A 20,932-nucleotide genomic window follows, 5' to 3' on the forward strand; every position below is an offset into this window, starting at 1 on the left:
ATCCTGACTTGGAAAAGTATTGCCGTTCCTTCACTGTCGCTGGGTCAAAATCCTGAAATTCCCTACTTTTAAAGGCATTGTGGATCAACCCACAGCACACAGACTGCAGTGGTTCAAGAAGGCAGCTCACCCCCACCTTCTCAAGGGGGCAACTAGCGATAAATGCTGGGTCCAGTCACCAAGGCCCACATCCCACAAAATGAATAAATAAAAAATTGATTTCTTTACAGAATAATGGAGACCTGCAGGTGACTCAGTTTACAGTCTGGTATCGATCGGAGTGGCGCAGGTGAATTAACTTGGCAGAACACTGCACCAAGCATCTGTGATTTGTTCCTTCACTGCCACTGGGTTATAATCCATCTCTTACAGCATTGTACAACACATAGCAAATGGACGGTAGCCATGGGGGAAGGCAACTCCCCACCATCTTCTCAAGGGCACCTCATAAATGGTATCCCAACCAGCGATGTCCGCACTCCATTAATGAATGATCAAGACAGTTGGAGTACTGCAGATAACAAAGTGTGGAGCTGGATGAACTGAGCAGGCCAAGCAGCATCTTAGGAGCACAAAAGCTGACGTTTCGGGCCTAGACCCTTCATCAGAGACCCTCACTGATGAAGGGTCTAGGCCAGAAACGTCAGCCTTTGTACTCCTAAGATGTTGCTTGGCCTGCTGTGTTCATCCAGCTTCATACTTTGTTATCTTGGGAACTGCAGATGCTGGAGAATCCATTATCTCTGGGTTACTGCAGATGCCGTGTTGCATTTTATTGCAAGAGTCCTAACAATTTAATATGGAGTTCTCGAAGATTCCCATTCTATGGCATTTCTCCCACTGCGTGGTTCGATTTGTGGTAGAATTTGACTTTTTTGTGAATTTCCTGTCGCAGCTTCAGTTTCTACCTCTTGGTTCCTCAATACTTAAACGGTCTCTGTTACTGTTTGTGGTGTTGGATGCAACTACCTTCGCTGACGTGTCTTTTTTATTTATTTCCACAGCAAGCAGCCTGCAGGAAGAACACAGCCGCTTTTGGTAAGAACTTGCATTGTTGATGAGAAGCAGCTCTTCAGGCTGTGCAGAGCTAAGGAGAACCAAGGGAGAAAAGGTGTTAATTCCTGGTGCCTGTTAGCATAAGCACAGTCTAATTTGTTGAACGCACCCATCTAAGAGATGGGTATGTGCTTTTCAGAGATGTGGTGAGGCTATGTGAGAGGTGTGTGAGGAGAATGTGCTTGACATTATGACCCTGGCTGTTAGTCCTGCACAGCAAGCTCAATTCCAGAAGAAGCCTGGCTGTTTTTTGGCTCTATCATGGTGGTTAGTGACTGGTGAATCTGTAGATGCTCTTTTAAAGCAGAATGTAGGCTTATTACACAAAGCGCACAATCCAAGTTGTGTTTAAAAAATCTTAGTACAAACAAGGCAACAAACTTTCAACCTGTTTCTCAACACCATTCATTGAAGAGACTCCAATCTAAAGGAATTACACCCGGCATCTTAAGTCTTTAGGTTTCTAGTCACTGTCCCTTCCAGGAACTTTCCCATGGACTGCAGGGACAATATGATGATCCCTTTCTGAGTCTGGTCACAAATCTGAGAGCCTAAACTTTCTCCGCACCAATAACCTGGAGGTTTTTATCCATCTCTCCTGGCCTGGAAGCTCCTCCAACTCCTCCTGCTGAGGTAACTGGCTTCCACCTGAACTCTCGCCACGAGAGACAACCAGAACTTACTTCTGAACTAAACTCTGTTTTGCGAGCAAAACCACTTCATGATTTTTTTGAAAAAAAAAGCATATTTATAAACTCAATCACTTAGTGTTCTGAACTGAGCTCTTGACTTCTCTGCTCTGAAGCAAAAACCAAACTAATGGCTTCATGTGTTTACACTGGCTGTCGTAGACCAGACAGCATCAACATCTTATCCCACTGGGGTCTAAAGTCATGCTTCCGGAGCAATGCTGGATTGAGGACACCATTCCATCAGACTTACTGATCCTCTTGGTTTTTAAAAAAAAATCTTCTTACACTTTTTTTTAAACTGGTCCAAATTCCAAAGATAACAATTGGGGAAGGTAATGGCCTAGCGGTATTATCGCTGGACTGTTAATTCGGAGACACAGATAACGTTCTGGGGACCCAGGTTCAAATCCCACCGTGGCAGATGGAGTTTGAATTCAATAAGCATCTGGAGTTAAGAGTCTAGTAATGACCGTGAATCCAATGTCAATTGTCAAGAAAACCCCATCTGGCTCACTAATGTCCTTTTAGGGAAGGAAACTGCCATCCTTACCTGGTCTGGCCTACATGTGACTCCAGACCCACAGCAATGTGGTTGACTCTGAACTACCCCCTGGGCAATTACGGATGGGCAATAAATGCTGCCGTGGCCAGTGATATCTTCATCCCTTGAATGAATAAGGAAAACAAACTGTAGCTTTCATCACACTGTTTAAAAATTAAGTAAAACAAAAATGGTCTAGATATAAAGCTGACTTGGTGGAATTTGGAATGTAGGAGTAATTAAGACAAACAAGAAGTTTCAAGTTTGCTCTTCTTTTAAAGGAAAAGTCTCGGACCCTGTGAAGTGTAGGAACGCTCAGAAGTGGTTACATTTTTCTAGCCGATCACTTAAAACAACCAAATGGAACCCCTGCTTATCTGTGACCAGTCCCTCTGACTTTTTAAGGAGAGGAAATAGAGATTGTAACACTGTATTTTAAAGATTGTGCCTGGTAAACAATTACTCCAGTAGAAACCCATTCTGGGACTGGTCGAGATCCCAATAAAGATAATGGTACAGACCTCCATCGGGTATTAATGCAGTGTCTGGTGACCATTAGCTCCGAGGTTGCGAGTTCAAATCCTGTCTGAAATCATTTGTGGATTAGTATCAGAAATATAACCCCTAAAGGCAGCTGTACTATTGTCTTTAAAACTCACATGGCCTCAGTAATATCCTTTGTGCAATCTTATGTTACATATCTGACAGACAAGCCCCCTTCGATGCATTGATCAAACAGCTAACTCCAGAAAATAAGGAGGTTAATTCATTGGTGTATTTGCCTTGCAGCCCAAGGTCCTGTGCAGCAGCCCGATGTTCAGTGAGTCTGGCTGTCGGAGCCCGGTTCAGGACCGTGTGGATTTCCAAAGCCTCGGGTGCAACAAGGAAAATGTGAGGGGTCTACTTTCTTTTTATTTTCAAATTGATTTCTTTGGAAGCTCTGATATTTTCTTTCATTGCCTTGTTTTCAGCAGGTCATCTACTTGCTTAGCTTTGACAACTCAATTGCAGTCAGTACTGTTGATGTTGAGTTTTGTTTTTTCCAGAAAGTCCCGTTGGGTAGGCTGCCTCCTGTTTGCTTGTTAAGTGTCAGTGATAGAATTAGAACGTTCGGGGAGCAGACCTGCCTTGAGGTTGACTGACTGTGATGGTTTTCATCGTCAATACCTCCAAGAATTTTTTAAACGTAGAACTGCATAGCACAGGAATGGCCCTTTTGGCCCACAATGTTGTGCTGAACGTGACACTAAATTAAACTAATCCCTTCTGCTTGCCCTTGATCCATACCCCTCCATTCCTTGCGTATCCATGTGCTAATCTAAAAGCCCTTTAAATGTCCCTATTATATGTGCCTCCACACCACCCCTGACAGTAAGTTCCAGATTTCAACCACTAAAAATAAAAACTTGTCCCTCAATCTCCCTTGAACTCCCCCCTCTCTCATTACATGCATATGCCCCTTGGTATTAGCTATTTCAACTGTGGGGGGTGAAAGGGTCTGACTGTCAACCCTATGTATGTGTCTCGTAATTTTATAGACTTCTATCATGTCTCTCCTTGGGTTTGCTGCTCCAGAGAAAACAACCTGAGTTTTTCTAGCCTCTCCTTTTATAGCTCACACCCTCTAATCCAGGCAGCAGCTTGGTAAACCTCTTCTGCACCCTACCCAAAACCTCCACATCCTTCCTGTAGTGTGGTGACCAGGACTGAACGCAATATTCTAGGTGTGGCCTAAACACAGCCTGATAAAGCTGCAACGTGACATCCTGACTCTTGTTCTCCATTCCCCAACCAATAAAGGCAAGCTTGCCATACACCACCTTCACCGCCCTGTCTATTTGCGTGGCCACTTTCACGGAGCTATGGATTTGAACGCCAAGATCCCTCTGTACATCAATGCTGTTTAGGATCCTGCCATTAACTAACTGTATAGTTTTTCCTTAACATTTGATCTCCCAAAGTGCAGCACCTCACACTTTACCCAGATCAAACTCCATCTGCTGTTTCTGCGCCCATATCTGCAACTGATCTCTAACAGGCTGTATTTTGACAACCTTCTACTCTATCCACAGCTGGATTTGTTGTCTGCAAACTTACTCACCCACCCATCTGCATTTTCTTCCAATTCTTCTGATCCTTTGACACGCGGGAAGAACACTGGTTCAAAGCCCACCTTTCCCGAACTCCCAGTAAAGTCTTGATCCCCTTGCAAGCTCCCGAAGCCTGTAGAACGCCATCTTCCAAGCCCTCTGTGGTGAGTCCCTACCTAAACCGATGTGTTATGGAATTGGAATTGCTCTGCTTTCCCACTTTTGGTGTCGTCTTCTCCTCCCTCCCAGCCTGCTGCTGAGCTGAGGTAAAGGAGCATCCTGGAATTGGCTGACTGTGTCATTACATTGTCATTGTTCCTTCCCTTTTGAGACCAGTTGGTGCTGAGATGCACTATTCGAGGATTTGGCCTTCCAGGTCTCATCTGTATCATCCTTGTGCTCCATCTAATGACTGAGCCGTGAGAGTAGACTTTAAATTTAGTCAGTGTTTTATTCTTATCAGGAAATCAAGGCTGGTATTTAGTAGCCATTCCCCAGTGGTTTGCAGGTGTGTGTTGGGCTGCTTCTTGGATTCATCGCAGTGAAGCGAAGTAATTCCAGCACTGTGGTCGTTGTTAGGGAGGGAATTCCAGGATGCTAACCCATCGACCACGTAATGTTCCAATATATCACTGACCCCTGACCTTCAGTTGCTGGAGCTAGCGGGGTGCGTAGTGAATCAGACAGCTGGCACACCCTCTGTGCTCTGGTTGAAGGAAGTGAATGTTGAACTGGGTAAATGCTGGTTGTCTTAGTGATGATCTGAGTTTTATTGTAGTAATTTAGGCTCACTCGCTCCTGATTTTGTGCCTCATAGGTGGAGGAGGGGCTTTGGGAATTAGAACTATAGAATTGCAACAGTGTGGCAACAGCCTATTCAGCCCATCAAGTCCTCTGAGGATCATTCTACCCAGTCCTTAATCCTGCATTTCCTGTGGCTAATCCAACTAGCCTGCACATCCCTGGACTCTATCGGCAATTTAGCACGGCCAGTCCACCTAACACGCCCTGTCTTTGGGCTGTGGGAGGAAACTGGAGCACCCAGAGGAAAGGTACACAGACTTTGGGTGTCACCGGTGGCTGTGGTTAGCATTGCAGCCTCACAGCGCTGGGGACCCGGGTTCGATTCCAGCCTCAGGCGACTATCTGTGTGGAGTTTGCACCTTCTCCCCGTGTCTGCCTGGGTTTCCTGCAGGTGCCCCGGTTTCCTCCCACAGTCCAAAGATGTGTGGGCTGGGTGGATTGGCCATGCTAAATTGCCTGTAGTGTTCATGGGTGTGCAGGTTATAGTGGGGTGGTTCTGGGTAGGATGCTGCAATGGGCAGTGTGGACTTGTTGGGCCGAAGGGCCTGTTTCCACACTGTAGGGAACCTAACATGGGGAAACTCCACAGTCGCCCGAAGGTGGGATTGACCCTGGGTCCCTGGTGCTGTGAGTCAGCAGAGGTAACCACAAAGCTACTGTGCTAACTTTTTTGATCTTAGCTGATGATCTGCTCACCAAAAAATACCTGCCCTATGACCTACCCTAGCAGCCAAGTTATTTATCTGTGGTCCTAGGGGATGAATGTTACCACCACCCACCCCACTGTCACTGTCCAATCCCTGGAACAGTAGGGATTCGATGTTGATATGCCAGGAGGGACATGGAAAGGGTGAATAGCCAATGTCTTTTCATCAGGGTAGGGGAGTCCAAAACTTTAAATGGGACCTAACATTTTCATGCAGAGGGTGGTGTGTGTGTATGGAACGAGCTGCCAGAGGAAATGGTGGAGGCTGGTACAATTACAATGTTTAAAAGGCATGTGGATGGGTACATGGAGAGGAAGGGTTCAGAGAGATATGGGACTAGATCAGTTTAGGATATCTGGTCAGCATGGAGGAGTTGGACCGAAGGGTCTGTTTCTGTGCTGTATGACTGAGTGTCAAGGAGAGGTGATCAGCTGACTGCTTTCTCTCTCAACCCTTTCCCTATAGATCTCGTGCAGCGTGGTCCTGTGCTGGAAACGTTTGATTCTAGTTGCCAAGATTCGAGTCCCCAGTGTTGGATACGACTCCAGCTGCTGGGGACTTTCCTCCCTAACCTCCTTTTTGTCTCCCATGTTATTCGGGCTCCTTGATACCACGCTATTTTCCGGTAATGAATGGCAGTCAGCCACTCTCTCTCCCTGCCTTTTAGCATTGAACTGGTGTCCATCTTTGGAACGAGACTGTGTAATGGAAGCCAAACCAAGCGACGCAATAGCGAAATATTTGTATGAACCTGCAGGTTTATGCTGGATTGTTAAACATGCTGCAGGATAAATTTTTTTTCCTGTGTTAATTTTTACAATTCCTGTGCCCCTCTCTGCGGAGCGGGAGCCCACTGTTCGACTCAGTTACTTTAATCGTTTTAAATTTCAGGTGGACTTTGAGATGGCGGGAACCAGCAGCCCTATGTCGACGGAATCCCTCAGGCTGGATGACCACGCGAACGTCGATGGCGTGTGCGAGGGGCTTTCGGAGCTGTTGCAGTGTGACACTGAGGTAGTGGAGAGCTCCCTGCGCTGTCGTCTCTATGATTCCCTCCTCCTGTGCATCCCGTCTCCATTCTCATTGCTAACTAACTCCTCAGCAGGGCACCCGTGCTGTTAAATTCCGGCAGTTGACCACATTATGCTAGCTCTGAAACTAGAGCACCAGGTACGATCAGCATCTGTTGAAGTAACCAGGTTCACTCAGGCAAGTCATAGATTATAGAATCCCTACAGCGTGGAAACAGGCCATTTGGCCCACCGAGTCCACACCACCCCCTCTTGATGAGCATCCCACCCAGACCTATTCCCCTACCCTTTCCATGCAATCTGGCATTTCCCATGTCTAATCCACCTAGCCTACATTACACTATGGGGCAATTTCAGCATGGCCAATCCACCCTAACCTGCACATCTTTGGACTGTGGGAGGAAACCCACGCAGACAGAGAATGCGCAAACTCCACGCAGACAGTCGCCCGAGGATGGAATCGAACCCGGGTCCCTGGTGCTGAGGCTGCAGCGCTAACCACCCATGGGTGTGATGACAGCAATAGACCCCGAGAGAAAGGGTACTTAGTGCCCTTGCTGACTGGGATGTAGTGTCAGAGCAGAATGGTGCAGGCTGTGATGCCCTGATGGTGGCTAATCTCTTGCTGACTCTTTCCCTGGGCACAAGCAAGGCGACTGCTTTAAGGTGCCACGCGAATACAGCCAGCTGGGGAACTGCAATTTTCCTAGAGCCAGTGATTTCGTGGTGGAAGACAAAAAACAGAAAGGCCCTTTTTTCTTTTTAATTGATCTTAAATATTTCAAACCATTTTAAATATGAATTTGAATCCTCCCAGTTTTTGGGGTCATCACAACAGAAACCCCAATTCTGTGCCAATGGGATGAAGGGAACTGGGGGGGGGGTGCAATGACATGGAAAGGATAGCATTTCTTTGGGATTTTTAAAAAAAAAAAAACTTGCTGCTGTAAAGATACGGAATTGACCGCAGATATTTTGCTGGTCCCACTTAGCATTTGGGGGTAGTGCAGCGGCTCAGCAGTTAGCACTGCTGCCTCTCACAGCACCAGGGTCTCGGGTTCAGCTCTGCCCTCGGGGAGACTCCCTGTCTGTGTGGAGTTTGCGCATTCTCCCCGTGTCTGCGCGGGTGCCCTCTGGGTGCTCTGGTTCACACCAATGTGCAGCTTAGGGTGGATTAGCCATACTAAATTGTCCGGTATTGTGCAGGGTAGGGGGTTGGCTCTGGGTGAACATAGAACATTACAGCACAGTACAGGCCTTTCGGCCCTCAATGTTGTGCCGACCTGTCATACTGATCTGAAGCCCACCTAATGTACGCTATTCCATGTCCGTCCATATGCTCTTCAGAGGGTCAGTGTGGACTTGATGGGCCAAATGGTCGGTCTCCACATTATGTGGGATTGTATGACCCAATGCAGACCCTAAAGTGTTTAATCAACTTTGTGTTGTGAATTTTTGCTTCAGGCCTCAAACTTGCTCACGCTGAGCTAGACTTTGGGTTACTAGAACTGGAGGTGCAATGTACCTAGGTATAAAATACACAGGGGTGGCCAATGGATCAGTTTAGATATTTTGTTCTACAGGGAAATAAGAACATGACTATGTCGTCCAGCCTGGCTGCCCTTCTCACCAGCGATATCCTGTACCGGACAATGGGCACGAACGCAGTGAGTGTTGCGGACTCTGTGCGCGGGTGGCTGAGTGGGCCCTCATGTTTACGAAATTAAAACCGTAAGAACTGCGGATGCTGTAAATCAGGAGCGAAAACAGAAGTTGCTGGGATAACAAAGTGATCAGAAGAAGGATCTGTGCCCAAAACGTCAGCTTTTGTCCTCCTGAGATGCTGCTGGGCCTGCTGTGTTCATCCAGCTTCACACTTTGTTATCTTGGATTCTCCAGCGACTGCAGTTCCCATTATCTCTGATCACGGAAGTTGCTGGAACAGCTCAGCAGGTCTGGCAGCATCTGTGGAGAAAGAGTTGACATTTTGGGCCCGGTGTCCCTTAGAACATGAGGAAGGGTCACCGGACCTGAAATGTTAACTGTATTTCCACGGACGCTGCCGGACCTGCCGAGCTGTTCCCGCAACTTCTGTTTGTGTTCTCATATTTGTGGTTGCTCAAGCCTCTAAGGCTAGGGGTTTGTTGGAGTTGTATGACTACCACTTGGCCCATTGTCAGTGAAAACATTGATTCCTCCCAGAGAACCATCTATCTGAATATTACCTGACTCCCCAATGAACTAACCCCCTCATGTCTTTGTTTTACTGCAATTTCCAGCCTTTTGTGAAAGTTGGTGACCTCTCGGTAGAGCTACAGATTAAAGCACAAGGAATAAATTAGACCTCCGTCCAGCTCTCAGTTGTTTGGTTTTTTTCTCCTCTCTGTTTTGGAATATAGATGATTTCAGGCCACACTTATTGTTCATTTCTCCTTGTACTGAACAAGCAAATATCATGCTCTTTTTCGCTTTGGATTTGTTAAATTATTCCACTGCTATTAATTTACTTCAAAATGCTCAAAAAATCCTTTTTTTAAAAAAAAGCATTCTAAGTTAAACCTAGTAAAACAATAAAGCTGGATAATTTTCTTTTTATTTTACAAAGTGAAGCAGTGAAGAAAGTTTTTCAGAAATGACTGTTCAAGACAGGCTCCTATTTTTGATATTTTCAGAAAGGTACAGCAACGAGTGATTTGGGAGGCCTCTAGTGTAAATTACTGAAAGCGATCAGACACTGAGCCAGTAATGAAGAAGGCATATGAAATGTTGGCCTTTTATTCTGAAGGGGACTAAGTTTTAGTAAGACTGCCCTACTTTTATGCTATAAAAGACACAGGCCAGACCGCAGCTGAAGTACAGTGACCAGCATTTAGTTTTAGTCTCCCTGCTGTAGGAAGGATGCTGTGAAACTTGAGAGGGTCCAGAAAAGATTTACAAGGATGTTGCCAGGGTCGGGAAGGTTTGAGCTACAGGGAGAGGCTGAATAGGCTGGGGCTATTTTCCCTGGAGCTTCGGAGGCTGAGGGGTGACCTTTTATAGAGGCTCATAAAATTGAGGGGAATGGATAGGGTTAATAGTCAAGTCTTTTCCTCAGAGTTGGCGAGCCCAAATCTCAATGGCACAGGTTTAAGTTGAGAGGGGAAAGGTTTGATAGGGACCTGAGGGGCAACTTTTTCAGAGGGTGGTACATGCATGGAATGAGCTGCCAGAGGAAGTGGTGGGGGGCTGGTACAATTACAACATTTAAAAGGCATCTGGACGGTATAGGAATATGAAGGGTTTAGAGGGATATGGGCCAAATGCTGGCAAATGGGACTAGACTAATTTAGGATATCGGGTTGGCATGGAGGAGTTGGACCCAAGGGTCTGTTTCCATGCTGTACATGTCCATGACTCTAAGTTTTCACCCCTCATCTAAAGAAAAGATATGTTGCCATTGAAGAGAGTATAAGGAAGGTTTACTAAGCTGATACTGATGGAGGAACTGACTTTTGAGGGGTGATTGAGTAGGTTGGGCTCAGAAGAATAAGGGGCAACATTTTTGCAACGTACAATATTCTTAGAGGACTGGTTAGACGTTGGGAAGCTTTGGAGCCAGAGGGTCACATCTGGGAGTAAGGGATTGTCCTTTTGGGAGATAGATGAGGAGGAATCTCTTCTGAGTGTAGTGAATCTCTGGAATGCTGTACTGCAGAGGACTGCTAAAACTGGGTCACTTATATTCAAGGCCGAGTTGAGGATCGGCCATGATCTCATTGAATTATGGAGCCGAATGAGTCTGCTCCTTTTTTTTCTGATGGCTGAATGTTTTCCTCTTATCTACCCTTTTTGTTTCTAATGCTCTGACCTATTCGCTACAAAAAATTTCAAAAGCTCCACTTAAATGCATGTAAACAAATTTCCAAAAATTCGCCTCACCACTCCCAGAACTCAAATGAAACTATAAAACTATGCCTCCCGATCTTAATACACAAGAGAGGAACAAAATTCAAACTTAGAGCTATCAATGGTTCTGACCACTTTGGATTCCAAGCTTCCAAATACAGCAAGAATTTTCGTCATGTTGTTCGTGACTGTTGAGCTCAAATTTAAAGCAGGTTAACAGTTTCACTCCAGAGTTGAAAGAGCCGCTCTGGATTCAAATGAACTTAAAGCCAGGAGGGGAATGATGTCCATGTTGGCTTGGAGGGCCATAGGGTCTGCGCTTGTACTAAATTGCTTTTTGTTGTTTTGTCTTTTGCACTTACGATTAAGCTGGACAGGGGTCAGAAGAGATTTACCAGGATGTTGCTGGGTATGGAAGGTTTGAGTTGTAAAGAACGGCTGGAACATCTTTTCACTGATGCGTGAGGTGACTACATAGAGGCTTGTAAAATCATGAGGAGCATGGATGGGGTTGATGGTAGGGGTCTTTCCCCTAGGATGGGGTATTTCAGGACAAGGGGGCATATTTTTAAGATGAGAGGGGGAGAATTAAAAAAATGCCATATGGGGCAAGTCTTTTTTTAAGAGGGTGGTTCATGTGTGGAATGAACTTCCTGAGGAAGTAGTGGATGTTGCTATAGTTAGTGTTTGAAAGACATTTGGGAAAGTACATGAGTGGGAAAGGTTTGGAGGGATATGGGCCAAGAGCAGGCAGGTGGGACTGGTTTAATTTGAGATTAGGTTTGGATGAGTTGGATTGAGGGGTCTGTTTCTGTACAGTGTGACTCTGGGCTCTATTGAGCTATAAGGAGTCAGCTGGACTGAATGGCCTGACTCTACAGAAGCCAAGGTCGTGCTAAGTAGTCACAAAATTGGGTTTCTACACTCTTTTATCGCTGCTTGCTTTGTGTCTTCTCTTCCCCACCACCACCCCCACAAACAGGTGCCAGCCTGTAAGCATAGGCCAGGCTTGTTTCGGTCGCCATCCATGCCAGAGAGGCTCCACAGGCCTTTCCTGAAAAGACTGGAGCGAGCTCAGGAAATGGACTCTCCAGTGAAGACTAAGCGGCAGAAGAGTTTGGACAGCCCCCTGGAGGATGAAGATGAGGATCAGGAGAGGAGGGGAAACCGACCCTTGGTAAGGAGCCCAGGTTGTTTGCTCAGTTAGAACCGACAAGGTTCACAGCAAAAATCAGTAGTCATTTGGCCTACTGTGTCAGATCTTTGAGTGATCCAAAATGATCCTACTGCCCTAATCTCCCTCTATAGCAGCGTGCCTTCCTCCGGTTCAGTTAGTCTTCCAATTTGCATTTTGGATGCAATACCCTTCATCTCAAGGACAGCACCCAGCAGCAAAGAAATCCATGCTCCACTGTGACACAGTGGAAGGGCTTGTCAGTGAACTCCTGTCCTTCTGTCCATCGCCATTGACCACTAAACCAGAGAACATTGTCACCTCCATATGTCAGGAGAGCTGCCCCTCTTGATTGCAGGCTGGTTCTCTTCTTGGATTTCCTGCCTGAGGTAGTGGGGTTGTCTGTGGGAAGTGTGGCTGGGGTTGGGTCATGGGAAGTGGGGCTGACAAGTCTAGGATGGGTGGGGGTGGGGCGTGTTGGAGCTATTCCAGGCAGCCGACAGTATTAAGGGTGCATGTATGGCTACAAAAGTAACAAGAGAGCTGCAAAAAGGCAGTGAGATGTTGAAAATGAATGAGAAAGTCTACAAGAGAGGGGATGTAGGGGTACAAATGGGCTTTATAAAGGTACTGTAAATGGGAACAAGCAGCTTTAAATCTTTCAGCCAAGATATATGCCATTAACCAGGAATCAAAAAAAACTGGGAGTCACTATGATAATGTTTTCCTTGTAAATGAATGTGGAGTTTCTAGCTTAAGCCTGCAGAAGCTCAGGAGATACTACATGGGGAATATGTGGTGGATGCTAATATAATGAACACTTTGCAATTGGATGACTTAAAACAGTCTGGTTTTATTTCACAAAGATTTGCAATTATGTATTCTTACACCTCAAAGCATTTCATATAGTGTGAGCTACTTGAGGTGCAGTGACAGCATTAGAGACAATCATGCAAGCAATTATCTTTGATCTTCCCAGTCTGCAGTAGGTGATTATAAAGTGATGGATTTCTGTGTCATCTTTTTCTTTTCAAGAGAAGGCTTGCTGCAATCTTATGGCGTCATGTCAATTTAATTCTGCCATTTCTGGGCAGTTAATGTTTCCCTTGTGAGTATGGCTTTGGGTTTAGAGGGAGATAGTAAGAACTGCTGATGCTGGAGAATTTGAGATAACAAGGTGTGGAGCTGGAGGAACGCAGCAGGCCAGGCCGCATTGGAGGAGCGGGAAAGCTGACGTTTTGGGCCTAGGCCCTTCTTCAGAAATCCCCTTCTGAAGAAGGGTCCCGACCCAAAACATCATCCTTCTTGCTCCTCTGCTGCCTGGACTGCTCCATTCCTCCAGCTCCACACTTATCTGGGTTTAGAAGGATATGGGTCAAACGCAGACAAATGGGGCTAGTTTAGTCTGGGGAAAGCTGGGCAGCATGGACAGGTTGGACCGAAGGGTCTGTTTCCATGCTGTGATTTCTGTCTCTTGTTTAATGTGCTGTCCTCCATGTTAGCTCCCTCACTAGAATATTAATCTCCACCATGCCCCATTCCCCATAGAGCTGATGGGTAACTCTTTACCAAAGTGAGATTGTGTCAACATTTTTTTTATTTTTTGAAACCTATTCTGTGCTAACAGCAGAGAAACCTGGTGATAGAATCATCGACAGGTTTGCAATCAGTAAGGAAATCCAGGATTAAGGGGGGAAAAGGCAGGAAAGGGAAGGTAGGGAATGTTGGATCAACTCTGACCTCATAGTGGTGGAGAGGGGAGAATCTCCAGCTGAAGATTTTGAGATTCAAACGGTGGTTTAAATGCAGAGATAGTAGGAACTGCAGATGCTGGAGAGTCTGAGATAACAAGGTGTGGAGCTGGATGAACACAGCAGGCCGAGCAGGAAGGCTGACATTTCAGGGGCAAGACCCCAGCCTTCTGGGCCCAAAACGTCAGCTTTCCTGCTCCTCTGCTGCTTGGCCTGTTGTGTTCACCCAGCTCCACACTTTTTGCTGCTTTAAATGCAGCGTTTGTCACTAGCTCCCAATCTAGGTTAGATTGGGACCCACTGGAAAATACTGGCACTTCTTAGGACTGTTTCTCCAGATAGAAAGCAAAATGTTGAATAATGATGCGAATTCCCTGACGTTCAATCGGGGAACATACCCCCAACAACTTCCTTCCTCCCAGCAGCCCTGAGAACTGCCACTTGCTCCTTGTTGTAAGTTAGTGAAATACTGCTGTTGATTTTATTGCTCTTCAGCGTCTGGTGGTTCTTTTTGTTTTTGAATCATTTGAGTTTGAGTTTGGAACTTGTTTCTTGTATTTTGATCCCTGGATGTGGGCGTGCTAGAATTATCAGGTGGGGTGGCACGGTGACTCAGTGGCTAGCACTGCTGCCTCACAGCGCCAGGGACCCAGGTTCGATTCCACCCTTTGGCAACTCTGGAGTTTGCACATTCTCCCTGTGTCTGGGTGCTCCGGTTTCCTCCCACAGTCTAAAGATGTGCAGGGTAGGTGGATTGGCCATGCTAAATTGCCTGGAGTGTCCGGGAGTGTGCAGGCCAGATGGGTAATCCGGGCCTTTCATAAGGTGCAGAATTAATACCTTGTAACTTAAGAAGTGAATATTTCAGTCTTTATTACAATTTCTGTCTCTCTATAGGGAACATTGGGGGTTTGTACACCTGGAGTGTCTTTTGGTCTTTAGCTGTTAGTTCTCAATTATGCAGTTGACAAAAATTCCATGTAAATGCTCTGGTTTTCCTCCTCCCCCTGCAGAGACAGTCCATGACCACCTGCAATGTTGATGTGACCAAGGTTCTTGAGGAGAGGAATGCTACAGAGCTGATTGGAAACTTTTCCAAAGTGAGTTTTTTTTTCAACATTTTTTATTTTCTGAAATCTGTCTATTTCTCCCCTCACTTGGCCCTGGGGCTTTTGCTGGGGCTTTGCATATCAAATGGTCCTTGCTGCTTCCCTCTGGGTAGGTAGCCACTGTGTGGGACCCTGGAGGGAGGGAGTTGTTAATCTACTGAGATGTGGTTACACGCGCACACACTCTCCTGTTTTTCAGCTGGGAACCTAGAAACAATTAGAGCGCAGCCTATCTGCACCCCACATCATTGCCTGCCTTTCATCTATATCCATGAAAGCTACTGCCTCAATCTGCCTGTCTCAAAATTGAACACTTCAATTGATCCAGCATCCTGCAGTCCTCTCCCAGGAAGAAGGGTCTAAATTTCTACTGGTCTTTATGTGAGGAGAAAAATAACTCCTTCATTCACTCTCCTGAATGGCTCAGTTCTTCGGTTTTTAGATGCTGCTTCTCAGTTCTGCCCTTGTTTCAGGGGATCTCATTTCTCCCTCTATCTCGGCTCGATTCCCTTTTTTATTTTGAATATCACAACGAGTTACCTTGGAGCCTTTGAAGCGCTGGGAAATAGAACACCAACGTAAGCAGCCTGTCCTAATAAGTGATCCCTCAGGAAAGGGCTCTGCATATGATTCTCCTGTCCATCTCTATCTGCAAGTGACGATATTAATGTAATGTGCCTCTCGCTTGGTATTCTGACGACCCAAACGAAGAGATTTTTGTGCTACATTGCCTTTATTTGCTGAGCTGTTGGTGTCTTGCCTTTGTACCTGTTAGATGTAATGAGCAGACTGTGTGTGTCTCTGGTTTAAATAGTTAGTGAGCAAATATCCAAAATGACTGACTGACTTTTTTTTTCCTTTTTCATATTCGAAACATTTTACATTTGAGAGAGAATTCAAAGCACCAGACTTTATGCTGTATAACTTGATCTCCGTAGCCCATTCTTCAGTTGCTGTGGTTCAATCTCATTAAAGTTTTTTTCCCCCCAAACTCCATTTCGGCTTTTGATAGCTGTTTCAAAGCCGCTGGCCCTTTCTCCTTACCTCCCTGTTAGAAGCGAGGTCAGGGCTCACCACCTAGTTGTGTGACTGGGTGTGATGGATTTCCAAGCCTCCTGCGTTAGCACCCTCCGTGTCTGCAAACCTCTCGTAGGGGGAGAAGAGTTGCAGATGGATGGGAACGTCGCTCCCCTGCCCCCACCCCTAGAAGTTCCCCTTCAGTCTCACACCACCCTGGCTTGGAAATACATCACAGCTCATTCATTTTCACTGAGTGTTATTGATTTATAGCTACGCCAGGAGGACTGCAGTGGCTTGAATAGGGAGCCCACCACAACCCTCTTCAGAGCAACTGGGAATAGGTAATGAGCACTGATCTAGCTTGTGATGTCCACATCCTGTGAAAGAGTGGGGAAAAATTAAATCTGGTGTCTGTTGTGAAACTGGAAGTCTTTGGAGTATTTTTGTTTGTTTGGTGCTTTAGTCTTGTACTTCCTGGGATTTACCAGTAGCCCCTGTCTACAGGCACGCTAGCCTGTAAGTGTCCGATCTCAGAAGCTCAGCAGACTCAGGCCTGGTCAGTGCTTGGATGGGAGACTGCCCGGGAAATACAAATACCAAGTGAAGCAGGCTTTTTGAACAGCACGGTGGCTCAGTGGTTAGCCCTGCTGCCTCACAGCGCGAGGGGGCGTGGGTTCGATTCCACCCTCGGGCGACTGTCTGTGTGCAGTTTGCACGTTCTCCCCGTGTCTGCGCGCGTTTCCTCCCGCAGTCCAAGATGAGCAGGGTAGGTGGCTTGGATGTGCTAAATAGCCTGAAAGTGTGCAGGCTGGGTGGATCAGGCATAGGAAAAGCAGGGGTGGGTCTGGGTGGGACGTTTTTCAGAAGTTGTGTGGACTCGATGGGCTGAATGGCCTGCTTCCACACTGTAAAGATTCTATGATTCTAATGACACCTTTCCCTCTAGGTTGATGTGATGTTGAAAGCCTGACCTGCGTCCTTGATGTTTCCCTGCTGCTAATGGGTTTTGTCTCTTTTATTTGACAGATATATGCATTGCCCACAGTAATGGGTAAGCATGGCGATTTGAAATACATCTCTCCAGAAACGGTGAGCTGCGCTGCTAACCTGGAGCTGCTTGCGTTTTATAACCGAGCCGGTGTGTCGGAGTGTGGTTGAGTGAGAGAAGTGGAGAGATTTCATAAGCAATTCATCTAGTCTGCAATCTTCAAATAAGACCCTCTGGGCCCTCGATTAGGAGCTCCAACTCTTTATCTGAGAGAGTGTGACTAGGAAGAGAGTATGCAAACGCTGGGAGTTGAGTGAAGTGTGGGAGGGAGGAGTTTCTGTATCTTCTGGCTTGTTTTTGCAAGGGGCTGCTTTGTGATCGAGATGCTGCTGGTTAGATCTAAGTAGACCTCAGTGAATATCGGGCTTTGTTGAGAGGAAGCAGCAGCAAGGTGAAGGTAAGGTCAGACCTTCGTTTCTCCCCAAGTCTGCTCGTGATTAAAGGGGCAGAGGAGGCAGTGAGTGGAGTGGTATGTTCCTCCTGTCAGATGTGGGAGATCAGGGACCATACCTGGCCGCTACATCTGCAGGTCTTGTTAAACTGCAGTTGCTTTCTTAGCTCCTCTTTTGCTCGGTGCCATTTGTGTTTCAATCTGACTCGCTGGGATTGAGATCACAGAGCGGGTTACAGCACAGAAAGGTAGCCCGCTGATGTTTACCCACGACATTTGAATCATTGTGTTTTCCCCAGGTCACAGGTTAGGGTCAACTTTCCCATCCGTACTCCAATTGGGCAGAGTAGGCTTCATCAGGCAAACCAGCCTGAGGGATTGCGCAGCTGTTTGAGTATGTGAGGGTGTAGTAGTTTAAGGACAGGAAGCATCTATACTCTAAAGCCTGGTTCTGTCACAGATGGCGAAGGTTCTACATGGAGAGTACAATCACCTTTTGGAAGATTTCCACATCGTTGACTGCCGCTACCCTTATGAGTTTAAAGGAGGTCATATCCGGGTAAGTGCAGTGGATAGGAAAATGTTCTCGTTTAAAAATGTGTGACCCTTTGCGTCTCCTCATGCATTACTCGGTAAAGAGACATTGAAACATAGAAAATAGCTGGAGGAGTAGGCCATTCAGCCCTTCGATGCAATTTCAGTGTGGGGCTGGATGAACACAGCAGGTCAGGCAGGAGCAGGAGAGTTGACATCTTGGGTCAGGACCCAGGCCTGAAACGTCGACTGTCCTGCTCCCCTGCTGTGTTCCTCCAGCTCTGCGTCTCCTCACTCACTCACTGACTCACTCACTCACCGTGTGTGTGGTTCTTGTTATTTCCATGCAATGTCGGTATCCCATTCCCCCACTCTCCTTCTCCCCCCCCCACCCCCCCCCCCCCCCCCCCATACCCCTCGATCCCTTTAGCCACGAGTCACGTCCAGCTCCCTTTTGAATATACCTAATGAACCGGCCCCCATCAGTTTCCTGTGGGAGAGAATTTCACTGCTTGCTGAGTGAAGGAATTCTTCTTCCCCTCAGTCCTGCATGGCTTACCCCTTAGTCTTAAAAGCTAGCTTGTTCTGACCAATTGTTAAGTTCTCAAATGGGAGCTCTGTTGTGAGTAGCCGGAGTCTGCCTCACTCTGGTTTTTATTTTGTTGAACTCCCAACATATTCAGGATTTGAAGTAACGTACCCTGTTGCGTGTGAATCTGACGATTGTGGAATTGCAGTTTGCCTTCTGGCCTTGATTGCAAATCCCAGTTTCGGAATAACTTTTTTTTTCCTCTTTTGGGCAGCTCCTGCTAACTCCTGCCTTTACTTTTGCCAGGGTGCCCTGAACCTTCACAAAGCTGATGACTGCATCGACTATTTCTTCCGGAAGCCTGTGGTCCCCAAATCTGACAGCAAGAGGTTGATCGTCATTTTCCACTGTGAATTTTCATCGGAGCGCGGACCGAAGATGTGAGCCGCGTTAATTATTTTCTCCATCTCCCGCGGCGAGGTCTTCCAGCACGGCGCAAAGCGGCTTGGCACGGCCGTGAGCAGCGTCTGAACTTGCGGCTGCTCAAACTGGAAGTGAACCCTTCAGCAGCTAATGCCATGGTGGGCTTAGCTCGCCTCTCCAACAGAGGGCTTGTTGTCCCAAACTGACCCCAGTAACCCATCCCATCCCTTAATGGCCCTAAAACCACGAGGGACTGTGCCCACTTCTGGCCTCCTGTTAGAGGAAGGATGTTATTAAGCTGGAGAGAGTTTAGAAAAGCTTTGCCAGGATGTTGCTGGGAATAGAGTTTAAGCGACTGCCTGGATAAGCTGGGACCATTTCCCCACTGGAGCGTAGGACGCTGAGGGCTGACCTTTCTGGGCGTTTATAAAATCACGAGGGACATAGATAAGGCGAATAGCCAGGGCCTTTTCCCTCAGGTGGGGAAGTTCCGAGCTCTCTTTTTGAAGTGAGAGCAGAGAGATTTTAAAATGGACCTGATGGGCAATTCTTTCTTCTCACACATTTAATGTGTGGAATGAACTTTCAGAGGAATTGGTGGATGTGGGCACAGTTTAAAAGACATTTGGATAAGAGAGGTTTGGAGGAATATGGACCACGTGCAGGCAGGTGGGATTAGTTTAGATAAGTTTGGGATTATGGCCAGCCTGGACTGGTTGGTCCGAAGGGTCTGTTTCTGTGCTGTACGACTGTATGGCAGCAGTGAGGCAGTTCTGCACTGAGAGACGCAACCTTGTTTAAGATGCAGGTCCCTTGTGCGTGTATATGTAAAGTGAGCATGCGTGACCCTTGTGCTCTCCCACCAAGAGTCGCACATGTCCCATTCCTGTGGTGTTAAAGCTGTAAGGACGGGCTGCAGGGCCAGTGGGGTGGTACAAAATGTCTATGTATGCCTCGTTGAAAGGAAGACCACCACCACAGAAATTTGCTGTGAAACTCTTCCCTCCGCCTCTCTTTCCCCCCCCCGCCTCCCTATTTATTTCAGAGCCCCCTTCCCCTCCCCCACTTCTGGGAAAGGGTCTAGGCCCGAAACGTCAGCCTTCCAGCTCCTCTGATGCTGCCTGGCCTGCTGCGTTCATCCAGCCCCACAGTGTTATCCCGCGCAGTGAAACTGATTTGCCTGTTGAGGGGTTATGCTGCTGTGTTGCACATACCAATGTGGTTTACTTCGTCTCCAAGGTGCCGCTTGCTGCGGGAAGAGGACAGAAATCTGAACGAATACCCAAACCTGTACTATCCAGAGCTCTACATACTGAAAGGAGGATATAAGGCTTTCTTTCCTCAGTTCATGGTAAGCAATGGCGAGGGGAGGTGGAGGGATTCTAGTGTAGCACACTGCGGGGATTTAAAACTCTTGACACATTCAAATGTCGTTTTATCACCTGGTTCTGTCTCCCAGGTTAAAAGACCTACTGCAGAGCCTCTAACCAAGACAGAACGCTCAATCTAATGGGATGCTGCACTGTCGGGGTGGCCGTCCTTTCAATGTCCCTCTAGCTTAGCCTTTGATTGTTGAGCTAAAGCCAAACATTCTAATGCCCAGGTGTGAAAGGGCTGGGACTCCCATCCTGTACTGTCCCACCCCACCCCAGTGTTTTTGTCATGTGGTTTGGCCAATCCACATTTTGTTGGAAGGCAAGTTCTGATATTGACACTGCTAACCTGCCTCACCCATGCTTTCTGATAGCAATCCTAGAATCCTTAGTGTTGGAACAGACCGTCCGAAGAGCATCCCACCCAGACCCGCCCCTGTACGTCCCATGGCTAATCCAACTGACCTACACGTCCCTGAACACTACGGGGGAATTTAGCATAGTTAATCCTCCGTAAGCTGCACATCTTTTGGACTGTAGGAGGAAAGCGGAGCACCAGGAGCAAATCCACGCAGACAAACACTTCATGGCCGGTCCATCAGAGTTGCAGTTGGATGACGTTAGTGGTGATCCTCCAAGACACTGGTGTTGGATCACCTGAAAAGACAAGTGCACTGTGATTTTCTGTGGAGACTTCAGGTGGTGTTTCCCCAGAGGTTTAAAGTACGTGATCGACATTTTCAAGGGGATTGTTGTTGACGTTTTATTGTAGGA

General features: G+C 46.9%; 1 protein-coding gene across 2 annotated transcripts in view; it reads left to right on the forward strand.

Annotated features, from left to right (window-relative positions):
- LOC125458300 (M-phase inducer phosphatase 1-B-like) overlaps nt 1-20,932 on the forward strand; it is a 46,201-nt gene that overhangs the window by 16,597 nt on the left and 8,672 nt on the right. For both annotated transcript variants that reach the window (XM_048543479.2, XM_048543481.2), the window contains 10 exons: nt 1,005-1,038; nt 3,079-3,180; nt 6,782-6,904; nt 8,505-8,588; nt 11,789-11,983; nt 14,745-14,831; nt 16,887-16,949; nt 17,760-17,858; nt 18,669-18,802; nt 20,025-20,136. In XM_048543479.2, coding sequence (XP_048399436.1) covers nt 1,005-1,038; nt 3,079-3,180; nt 6,782-6,904; nt 8,505-8,588; nt 11,789-11,983; nt 14,745-14,831; nt 16,887-16,949; nt 17,760-17,858; nt 18,669-18,802; nt 20,025-20,136 — 1,033 coding nt within the window. The remainder of the gene's footprint in view (nt 1-1,004; nt 1,039-3,078; nt 3,181-6,781; nt 6,905-8,504; nt 8,589-11,788; nt 11,984-14,744; nt 14,832-16,886; nt 16,950-17,759; nt 17,859-18,668; nt 18,803-20,024; nt 20,137-20,932) is intronic.

Source organism: Stegostoma tigrinum, chromosome 13 (assembly GCF_030684315.1).
Source record: "Stegostoma tigrinum isolate sSteTig4 chromosome 13, sSteTig4.hap1, whole genome shotgun sequence".
NCBI lineage: Eukaryota > Metazoa > Chordata > Chondrichthyes > Orectolobiformes > Stegostomatidae > Stegostoma > Stegostoma tigrinum.